Source organism: Camponotus floridanus, unplaced genomic scaffold (assembly GCF_003227725.1).
Source record: "Camponotus floridanus strain SB8 unplaced genomic scaffold, Cflo_v7.5 scaffold22, whole genome shotgun sequence".
Taxonomy (NCBI): domain Eukaryota; kingdom Metazoa; phylum Arthropoda; class Insecta; order Hymenoptera; family Formicidae; genus Camponotus; species Camponotus floridanus.
This window is the reverse complement of record NW_020229348.1, coordinates 1,662,416-1,672,965: the sequence shown is the minus strand read 5'-3', so window position 1 is coordinate 1,672,965 and position 10,550 is coordinate 1,662,416. Positions and strand designations below refer to the sequence as shown.

The 10,550-nt window shown below is 30.0% G+C and overlaps 3 protein-coding genes across 8 annotated transcripts; 1 reads left to right on the top strand and 2 right to left on the bottom strand.

The window, feature by feature from the left end:
* Positions 1–939: 939 nt before the first annotated feature.
* LOC105253508 (NSFL1 cofactor p47) lies at positions 940–3,033 on the top strand. 4 transcript variants are annotated; one of them, XM_011261586.3, is made up of 5 exons: positions 940–1,239; positions 1,612–2,047; positions 2,131–2,413; positions 2,535–2,738; positions 2,836–3,033. In XM_011261586.3, exons 1-5 carry the CDS (start codon positions 1,138–1,140, stop codon positions 2,963–2,965), a joined length of 1,155 nt encoding a protein of 384 aa, XP_011259888.1. In that variant the 5' UTR covers positions 940–1,137; the 3' UTR covers positions 2,966–3,033. The 4 variants fall into 4 exon arrangements, with proteins under 4 accessions (XP_011259888.1, XP_011259889.1, XP_011259887.1 ...); XM_011261587.3 differs by having other exon boundaries at positions 943–1,028; positions 2,128–2,413; XM_011261585.3 differs by having other exon boundaries at positions 944–1,239; positions 2,128–2,413.
* Positions 3,034–3,387: 354 nt separating this feature from the next.
* Positions 3,388–5,385, bottom strand: LOC105253509. Of its 2 annotated transcripts, none has more exons than XM_025408676.1 (2): positions 5,109–5,385; positions 3,388–5,019 (listed from the first exon to the last, which is right to left on the bottom strand). In XM_025408676.1, exon 2 carries the CDS (start codon positions 4,898–4,900, stop codon positions 3,608–3,610), a length of 1,293 nt encoding a protein of 430 aa, XP_025264461.1. In that variant the 5' UTR covers positions 4,901–5,019; positions 5,109–5,385; the 3' UTR covers positions 3,388–3,607. The 2 variants fall into 2 exon arrangements, with proteins under 2 accessions (XP_025264461.1, XP_011259890.1); XM_011261588.3 differs by having other exon boundaries at positions 5,149–5,385.
* Positions 5,386–6,340: 955 nt separating this feature from the next.
* On the bottom strand, positions 6,341–10,395 carry LOC105252655 (probable cleavage and polyadenylation specificity factor subunit 2). Of its 2 annotated transcripts, XM_011260165.3 has the most exons (12): positions 10,343–10,395; positions 10,018–10,136; positions 9,757–9,937; positions 9,510–9,669; positions 9,073–9,424; positions 8,686–8,996; positions 8,324–8,583; positions 8,063–8,248; positions 7,430–7,799; positions 7,069–7,263; positions 6,841–6,978; positions 6,341–6,694 (listed from the first exon to the last, which is right to left on the bottom strand). In XM_011260165.3, the coding sequence occupies exons 3-12, from the start codon at positions 9,903–9,905 to the stop codon at positions 6,602–6,604; spliced, it is 2,214 nt and encodes a 737-aa protein (XP_011258467.1). In that variant the 5' UTR covers positions 9,906–9,937; positions 10,018–10,136; positions 10,343–10,395; the 3' UTR covers positions 6,341–6,601. The 2 variants fall into 2 exon arrangements, with proteins under 2 accessions (XP_011258467.1, XP_025264455.1); XM_025408670.1 differs by lacking the exon at positions 10,018–10,136 and having other exon boundaries at positions 10,343–10,394.
* Between the last annotated feature and the right edge of the window lie 155 nt (positions 10,396–10,550).

The window sequence follows — 10,550 nt, the reverse complement described above, 5'->3', positions numbered from 1 at the left end:
CTTTTGTAACTTAAATTATACTTAGAAATCTACAATGAAAAAAAAATTATTAAATACTTTATTATGTTTTTATTCAATGCTTTGTCATTCAATAAAATACTTCAGATAATTAGTGATTAATTATATTCGATTTATGTAAATAAAAAAAATAGATTTATGTAGATAAAAACGATACGAGACTTTTGTAACTTAAATTATACTTAGAAATCTACAATGAAAAAAAAATTATTAAATACTTTATTATGTTTTTATTCAATGCTTTGTCATTCAATAAAATACTTCAGATAATTAGTGATTAATTATATTCGATTTATGTAAATAAAAAAAAATAGATTTATGTAGATAAAAACGATACGAGACTTTTGTAACTTAAATTATACTTAGAAATCTACAATGAAAAAAAATTATTAAATATTTTATTATGTTTTTATTCATTGTTTTGTCATTCAATAAAATACTTCAGATAATTAGTGATTAATTAGTGATTAAATATTCGATTTATGTAAATAAAAGATAGATTTATGTAGATAAAAACGATACGAGACTTTTGTAACTTAAATTATGTTTAGATAGAAATCTATAATGAAAAAAAAATTATTAAATACTTTATTATGTTTTTATTCATTGCTCTGTCATTCAATAAAATACTTCGGATAACTAAGTGATTAATTATATTGATTAATAATATAGCTGTCATGTTGATTAAAATGCGATTAATCGTGTCATGATTAATTGTCATGTCGCCAACAATTTTATTATCGACAATTATTGGCAACGTGACGGCAACCTTACAGACGGTTGATTATCTGGGAATAATACAAGGTTTTTTTATATTCTTGAAATATTTATTAGCATCAGAAAGGGCAAGTGAAAGACGAATAAACGTATTTATAACGCGAGTTTCCAAAACACGGGAACGCGCGTTTTCGAATAGTCGTTCGAATTGAACCTCCTCGATCGTTCACATCCGGTTCAATTCCGCGTCAACGAAGGGAATGACAGACGGATCGAGGTGAGAACGGAGAAAGGTGCGTTCAATTTCAGTAAATTCAGGGTGGATTCGTGTTGTAAAGAGTTGGCAGGGATCGCGGAGAAAAGAGCAGTGGATAATCGTCCGGGGTTGAATTTCACCAAAAAATGACGAGCCGCGATGAGTTGGTCTCGCAATTCGCAGACGTAACTGGTGTCGAAGCCGAGAGAGCGTTATTTTACCTCGAGTCATCTGCTTGGCAGCTCGAGGTGAGACAGCACATTTTTACGAAACTTAGCAAGAAAAAGTGAGGTTTTTCCTGATTTCCTTCCTTTCGCAAAACTCGGGCGTCTTGATCTCGATACAGCTTTTTATTGACTTATTATCGTTAATACTCCGTTTTTCTCCAAGTGATCCATTTTTCATGTTTCCTGACATTTTGTGTTTATGATATAAAGTATTTGTTTTTATATCTTTATAATTCGTAGTTTCACACGATCTACTCGATAATTCGTCGCAATGATAATCTTTATGGACAAAATTACAAGATTATTATTGTTTTGAAACTTGACCCACATTGTAAGGTTTCGATTTTTTTCAACACATTTTGTCACATGCGTTGGCACGTAGTATTTTTGCAGGTTGCCCTTGCTAGTTTTTACGAGAACTTAGAGGAGTTCCCTGGATTAGTGACCGAGGCTATTGATGATACGCAACAGGAGGAAGAATTACAAGATAGAGCAGACACAATGTCAAACAAAAATGTAAAATCTGACTCAACGGAGTCGAAGGGCGCTAAACCAAAACCTAGATTTGGAACATTAAATGATCTTCAAAACAAAGATAGCAGTTCCGAAGATGAGGAAGGACAAGCATTTTATGCTGGAGGTTCTGAGCACAGTGGACAGCAAGTTTTAGGACCAGGAAAGAAAAAGAAAGATATTATTAGCGATATGTTCAAATCTTGTCAAGAACAATCAATTGCTGCAGATCCCCCAAAAATGGGAGGTCAACAAAGGCCGAACACATTCAGTGGCACAGGATATAAATTAGGTCAAACTAGTTCCGATAGCGAAGGTATCTTGAGGTTTTATTGTTTTAAAGAAATTGACACAAAATAGCTAAAACAATGTTTATTACATATATATGCATAATAGTAGTCATAGGAGCAAATGCAGATCAACAATCTTCAAACGGTCTTATTACATTGAAATTGTGGAAGGATGGATTTACAATAAATGACAGCGAGATTCGATCATATGGAGAACCCGATAACAGAGAATTTCTTGCCGCTATTAAGCGAGGCGAAATCCCGGCAGAGATTCGTCAACAGGTACAAGGCGCAGAAGTACGTCTTGATATGGAGGATCATCGTCATGAGGTCTATGTTCCATCAAAAACCAAGGTGAAAGCTTTCTCTGGAAAGGGACATATGTTAGGAAGGTAAAGTTTCATCTTATGTGCTTTATACCCATATTATTACTGATCTCTCCATTTACAGTTGATTTTAGATTTCTATATTTCTTAAGGGAACTTTACTTTTGTAACGCTACAAATATTTCAGTCCATCACCAGCTACTGTAGGTATGACAGTTCCAACTGATCCTGCTGATCAAGCTGCCAATGAAGCGCAAGCGAGAAAAGAATTGAATGTAGATACCTCAAAGCCAACGACAACGTTACAAATTCGTCTCGCGGATGGCAGTACCGTGAAGGCTCAATTTAATTTATCACACACTATCGCCGATCTTAGACGATATATAATAACGTATCCTTTGATCTTTCTGAATTTTGTTTAAATTTTATTAAAATTTTTTTTTTTAATAAGATTCGAATAAAAAATTTTTCTTAATGCATAATGTCAGTATGAGACCTCAGTATGCTCTAAGGGACTTTAGCTTGTTAACCGTATATCCAACGAAAGAACTTACAGAAGATAAAACAATTGAAGAGTCTGGTTTGCAAAATTCGGCTATAATGCAACGACTGAAGTAAACTTTTTTTAAATTTCTAGAAAGATGTATAACAATTAGATATATACCAAATATATGTTAAATTGCTTAAAAATAAATTTCTATGAATTTTTATTAGGAATATAATACCTCTTTCATTTTATTTTTTTTTTCGTTTATTGTATACTTCACCTATCTTCTGATGACTTGAATCAATCAAGTTTAACTCTATTATATTCAATATTTAGAATTATAAAGTTTGAAAATTGTAAACAACAGTTTTTTTAAATTTAACTTAATCATAAATTTATTTACAAAAATTTCATAATATCTATATAATAAAATTATCATTCTTGTAAATGTTGCATATAACTTGATTACTATAATGATATAAAAAAAACTAAGATGTAAAACTATTTGGAAGTAACAAATTTAAAGAATATTTTATTATAGCTTAAATCTGGAAAATGTACAAAATATTAAAATAGCCATGTTATGACTAGTCATACAGCTATGATGTAATGATTAAGGCACCTAATATGAAAGACGATATATAATTAGAAAATATATATGTATATATGAATTAAAAGTAGTATGCAAATGTGAAACATTATCCAAGATTGTGCAAATATTAGTTAAATTAATATATCAGTCATGCTAAAATTTATATCACTTTATATCTGTATCAAGCATTGTTAGGTCCGAGATATTTCCTAAAAATTGATGAGTTTTGCATATCTTGGGCAAATCTTAAAATTGTAAGATCTTCTACTTCTCGTCTGTCTTTGTAATTGTCGCAATATTTATATTGATTTACAACAACCAAATCCTTTCTTATTTCCTTGGTATATATATGAGAATTTTGTAATGTTACATGTGGCTTGTGTATGTAAACAGAATGATCTTCTAAAATGTTTATATTGGATTTTGTCTTCTTTAATACTATCAGTGTAGAATTGGCATATTGTTTATTGTCAGTTTGCTGTATGCAAAAGGTTGCAGTTTTTAATTTATAACGGTCAGCTATCAACTTGGTTTGTTTGAAATCTGCTATCAGATCAATCATTGCATGATGATACTTCAAAACTACATATTCATTCCATGAAAGAGCAATAGCGTAAGCAACATTATTGTATGTACGATATAAGCAATCTATCTCGATAATTTCTCTTATAATATTTTGATCGATTTCTGTGAAAGGAAAATTCCATGGTACAATAGTATATGTAAACTTCCAAAAGGAGGTCAAATCGTTAGCCATTTCTTTTAGCTTACTATTAAATTCATTTGAAATTCCAGAATCATACACGACAAAATTATCCATTCCAATCAATGCATGGAAGCCGATGAAACCTATCATATCTGCTAACTGTATTGGTTTCATCGATGATTGCATCACGCACACTCCTATTCTACTATCGCTCAAACTTCGTGGCTGCACTTTTATAGGAAAAATGGGTGCATAATTGAGATACTTGTTAGATTTTGTAACAAATGTTATTCCAATGGGAGTCTCATTACTGGTATATGCGCACACAAAATGGTATCCTCCGTATCTTGAATTTTCTCCTAAAGTCATGGCAATTGCATTACCAATAGGGATAAATTTAATACTTCCCAATAAAGGTTTACTCTCATTTTCAAAGAAAACAAGACATTGCATGTTTGAAACGCTGTTTATAGTCCCGAGTCCAATCGCTCGTATCTCTTTATTGTTAATACTGTATGTAGAATATATGTATAGATCATCCTCCAGACGTTGCCAAGAAGGAATCGGTTCGTCGAACTTTGTATTGAATGTAGTAAACATCGGATTGGAACTCGTACAATTTGCATCTCTTCTTGGCCCAGGCTTACCAAAGTAATTGAAAACTTCTAAGACATACCTCAATCTGTTATATTCGTGTCTGTAGATGAGCAGAGATATAAGGCTTATTACTGCCGTTATAGCTAGAGCAGCCTGATAATATTTTCTCATACTGTCAATGTTAATTTTAATCTCATATAATGTAGGAATCTCTCGAATCTAAGATAAATATCTTATATATAATGCTGTATTTTATCACCCTTATCATAAAATCATGTTTAAAAAACATTCTGAAAAAGAAAATATAAAGATATTAGATAAAATATTTGTAACTATTGCTATACACATGCATATATAGTTATGAATGTTTAATAAATACTCTGTGTTTGTAATTTTATCATTTTCACTTGGCTACATACATGCTATTTTTCACCACACAGATGGTCTCATAACCATAACTGTTTATATCTTATTCGATACTAAATTTCTCACAAGTTCTTATAAAGCGTTAATCGAAGAATTATTACGTTATTTCGTATAAATTCACAATTTTTTACTGGTATATATAATAATTCTTATAATTTACTTCAATTCAATTACAAACTAAAATGATGCGATTTCATACACATACATAGAGAAAGTTGCAGATATAGACTGCGTTCCAAAATTCACTGCCAATACTGAAAATCTATAGTTTACGTGACGTACACTATAGATTTTCAGTACTGGCAGTGAATTTTGGAACACAGCCATACTAGTGCAATGTTGCAAGATGCACTAATGCGCACATCGCATGAATGATCGGAACATATCAATTTAGCTATCGTAATAGAAATAGAAATATATAAAGATAAATTATGTGCACATGCGAGTTTTTGACTAAATTTATGATAATATTAATTATATCTGATAATAATTATTATGTATTATATTATTACATAATAATATAAGATATATCCTATCTTAAAAATATAAATAAAATACATATTTTTCTTACGGTCGATTTCGTCTATTATAATAAGCATTTCGAATTCAATAGGAGAGGAAAGAGAATTTTTTCTTTTAAATCTGTCTTCCTTATTGCTTTTCTTTTAAATCTGTCTTCCTTATTGCTTTTCTTTTAAATCTGTCTTCCTTATTGCTTTTCTATAAACATTAAAATAATAAAAAATCATTCAATCATCAATCAAGTACATTTAAAGAATAAAAAAATCATAATATCATCTTTTGCTTTCTCATTTTCTTTTTTTAATATTCTTTATTAAAAAGATACAAAGTCTTTATTTTCATTTTCTTACGTGTGCTTTTAAATAATAATTAAGTGTTATAATACGTATTACAGTTTTATTTATAAAAATATGCATATTATATTTTTTCTGTATATCTAAAGAAATTTGTATGGCTCAAGCAATAATAAACTTTGATTTATTCAATTATAATCATAATCATGATAAATGTAAATGCGAAAGTAATGCAAGAAGAAAATGGAGGAAAATCTAACTCACAAAAAAATAGCTGACTCTTAAAATAAAATAGCAAGAATTGAATAATAAAAAAAAAAGAAATTTTGAATGAATTATAATTTTCAAATTATTAATACACTTTTTATATTTCACACTTCTTATATTTTTATGAACATTACAGAATGTAGGTCTTTGTACGTATCAGGAATTATTACTACGTAATAAAAAATTTACTTAAGAATTAGAAAAAGAGAAAGATGAAGATAACCTTTGCATTTTTTTTAAATATGACTTCATCCATAAAAGATTCATCGTACTATTCCTTTTATATAATGTATGTTAGATAAATTTTTTAAGCATTTATACATTACAGATACACAGTCGTTCCTTATATATACTAAATAAAAATCTATACAATTGCATATTGTTCAAATAATAATTCTCGAACTTTATAATAATCTTCAGATATGCAGCCTTCCAATATTACTTTCCCAGCTTCATGCTAAAATAAATATAAAATTATTTATATATATTCTACATATGAAAGTTATCGGCATCATATGTATTTTCTGCGTTTAATGTATTGAAAAGTACAAGAAATGCGCCGACAAATTTATTATTACAATAATACTATAAAAACCAACAAACCCTTCGAACGGCAATAGTGTTATTACAACACCACAACACTCCTCCACTAAATTCCGATGGAATATTGCTTTTATTTAAAACTTGTTTAAAATCAGATAATTTCAGTTCATTTATGAATGTTGTTTGATGACCTGGGACCTAAAAATGCAAATGACGTAAATGAAATAAGAAATGTATCTCTAATCTTGTTACTAATATATTTTATTATTTGTAGATTCGATATCTCACTTCGTTCAGTGGCAAGGGTTCCAAAGTCAATATTTTGTCACTTTCATTAATTGCATTTTCGGACTCTGTATCAGCGACAGCATCTCGACAAATCTGATCACGCGCCGTTATCATTGCATCTATCCATGCCACTTCGGAATCGCCCTTACCCTTCGAGAAATTTAATCCACTGACTAAAGCATCGGTTAAACGTACCTATAAAAACAAAAAATGTATTTTGTATTATAAATTCTGATTTTTCTTCTTACAACTAATCGAAACGAAAAACGAAACAAAAGATCTAAAAAAAATAATAAAGAATAATTTATAATCATACTATTTAGTATGTTGGTGCATAAAAATGATACACTTATTATATTACTTGATAAATGTGTGTTTCTGTTGTAGCATCCAGCGTCTCTCCTCTGCCTGGAATAAATACTCTTGCACCAGCACTTTGTGCTTGCTGCGCTAAAATCTCTGTGTCTTTAGGCGAACCTCTGACCAAGACTACTCTCCTCGGTCTTAGCTGCGCTAAAATCTTTTGCAGGGACTCTCCGTCGGATCTTCCTTCAAAATCTATGTAAGTTACTGCCGCGTTAACAGTCATCGTACGCGAAACCTGAACACATTTTGTTGGAATGTCCGCGGCTATTTCTGGATGATGATTGGTTTCTTCCTGTTTCATTTCTACATTTTCCTTATTATCTTCTACTTCAGGTGCTGTCTCTGCTATCTTATAATCTTCTGGTCTGTAATAATTAATATATAAATAGAGAAGTTTCCACAAAACGTGTATAATAAAATATATTTATTCAAATTATATTAATAAACAAATTATGTTTATTATAATTACTATTGAAATATAAATATATGCAAATAATTTTTCAGTTCTAACATTTTTAATATTGTGCACACAAGTATAGAGATTTTTGCAATATATATTTTAGAAATTTTTACTATATTTTACATATTATTGTTAAGTAAATATCTATTTTTGTAGAAATATTCTTACTTTATGATTTCTCCATATTCGTCTATTTTAATCTTCTCCTCTACAAATGGAAACATGGGATATTGCTTTTTACTTTGTTTAAAGAAACCAGGTTTACTCTCTTGCTTCACCAGTAAATCATGTTTTCCTCTCGCACCACCAACTTCTATTTCATCTTCTGATTCAGAACTCACATCTGCTGTTTCCCTAATAAAATGTACAAGTGACAATAAGATGTAAATATAAAATGAATGAGATAGATAGATGTGTATATATATATACATTTGTTCCTGTTTCATTTGCTCTTGCTTTAACTTTTCTCTTTTCTGATATTCTTCTAATTCAATGCCTTCGAGTTTCACTCGTCTCTTTACGTCTAGAGTAATGTTTCGATTTCCTCCTTTTTCTACTAAATCTCTAGCAAGTGTACCAGGAGATGTTCTACTTGTTATTATAATACTGTTTTGTGGATTAGTGCACCATTGAAGAAATAGTTCTCTGGAGAATCCACATTCCATGTCTGGAGTGCTTGCAAGAACCACCTAAAAATAATATTTAAAGTTTAAATTAAATTATTTAGAAATATGTGAGATGTGTTTATGTTCTGTATATACATGAATTATGTAATTTTTTTATTTTCTCACCTTTGGACTTGGAACTTGATTTAATTCAACCATACTATGACAAAGTTGTAAATGTTTAAATTGAAAAGGATTGTTGCGTGCACCTTCAAAGCTCCTCATTAATTTATCACTCATCCATTCAATTTGCGATTTTGCAAATTCCACAACATTATAGCTCACATTATTAAGAAGGGCCAATGAATAGGCAAGTAATCCTGATTCTTTATTTCGCCACAGCTGATCCAACATGTGTGCCAATTCCAGTACACGGCCAGCAGTATCTACACTGACCAATACATTGCCACCACCTCGCAATGTTTGCAAGATATTAGCTAAACAAAATATAAATAGATTAAAATGTCTTTTATTTAACAATATTTTAATTTTAATAGAAAATATGAAATGTACTCATCAACTTTTCATCTCTCGTCCTTCGTCTAGCTTGCTGATATGTAGCATTGAATGCATCTGTTATCAATAATGATGGTCTTTGCAATCTTTCCAATTCACAACCATTCAAATGACGTTCTTTTTTGTGATTGAAATCAACAGCATATATTATATCCTCTTCCCCAACTTTTACAATTTTCCAAATTGTCCCACCAATCATGTGTCCTGCTGGCAAAGGTGTCAATGTAACACCATAGCCTTTACCTTTCATTGATATGCTTTGATTATATTTCAGCTGTACAATTTTATCAAATGCAGCATCAACATCATCCAGAGTAAATAAATCAAAATCTTCCATATTGTGACGGGACTACAATATAAAGATAATACTTTTACAAATTATAATTAATTTCAAATTAAACATCTTTGTATCTTCATATATTAAAGTTACATACCTGATACATATCATACATAAACATTTGACCCATTTTATAGACAGGTATGGTGGCATATATGGGACAATTCAAGCCACACTTACCTACCAGATATGGTAATGCACCTAAATGTAATGGATCTGGATAAGAAAGTAATACCGCATCTATTTGATTGACATGTCTGGAAATATAATTTTATATATTATATTTTATTACATTATAATAGAATTTTATTATATTACACTAGAATGTTTTTTTCTGCAGATACCTTTTTAACTCTTTTATGAAATCTTGATCAAAGTTTTCATCCCATCCACAATCCAATAATATTCTCAATTCATCAACTTGTAATATGTAACAAGGTGGAGATTCGTCCATCGCTCCAGAAACAGCATGAAGTTTTATAATAGATGTCATCTTGCGTATATTTTCTTTACTGTATTATAAATCTATGCAATATAAATTTCAATGCTATAGATGTCTAAAGTATTAATCATCAATTTTCTTATCAAATCTTTAACAAACTTACCTACTTATTTGCAATCTATTTAAAAAAATTTATCGATGGTAATTATTTTATGTGCGTACAGTTATTTTTCATGTGATAGATCTCTGGATTCGAAAGTTTGGATCTATGTGTTAATCACTCTGTATATAAAATATGTTAATAGATAATGTGCAATGAAATCAGAATGATGCTCAGCGTATGAGCGTGCAAAGCGAACGCAGTCAAAATAATACAACTAATAATATCACTCGTACAGTAAAATGTAAATTTGTGACATTTAGATTTTCATTACAATATTGTATTACACTTAGATTCTTTATCAGAAACTTGCAGAGATATTACTTACTATATTAGAAAACAATCTCATTAAAACACGAGGTGTTTGTATATACAAACATTTACAGGTGCGTAAATAAATTTAACCTAAGGCCGGGTCTACAATAGACAATTTAAGACCTAAGCCTTAAGAAATTGACCAATCACAGTCGAGTATTCTCTTCATACTTGACTGTGATTAGTCAATCTCTGAGTGGGATCTACATTGGTCGTATCGT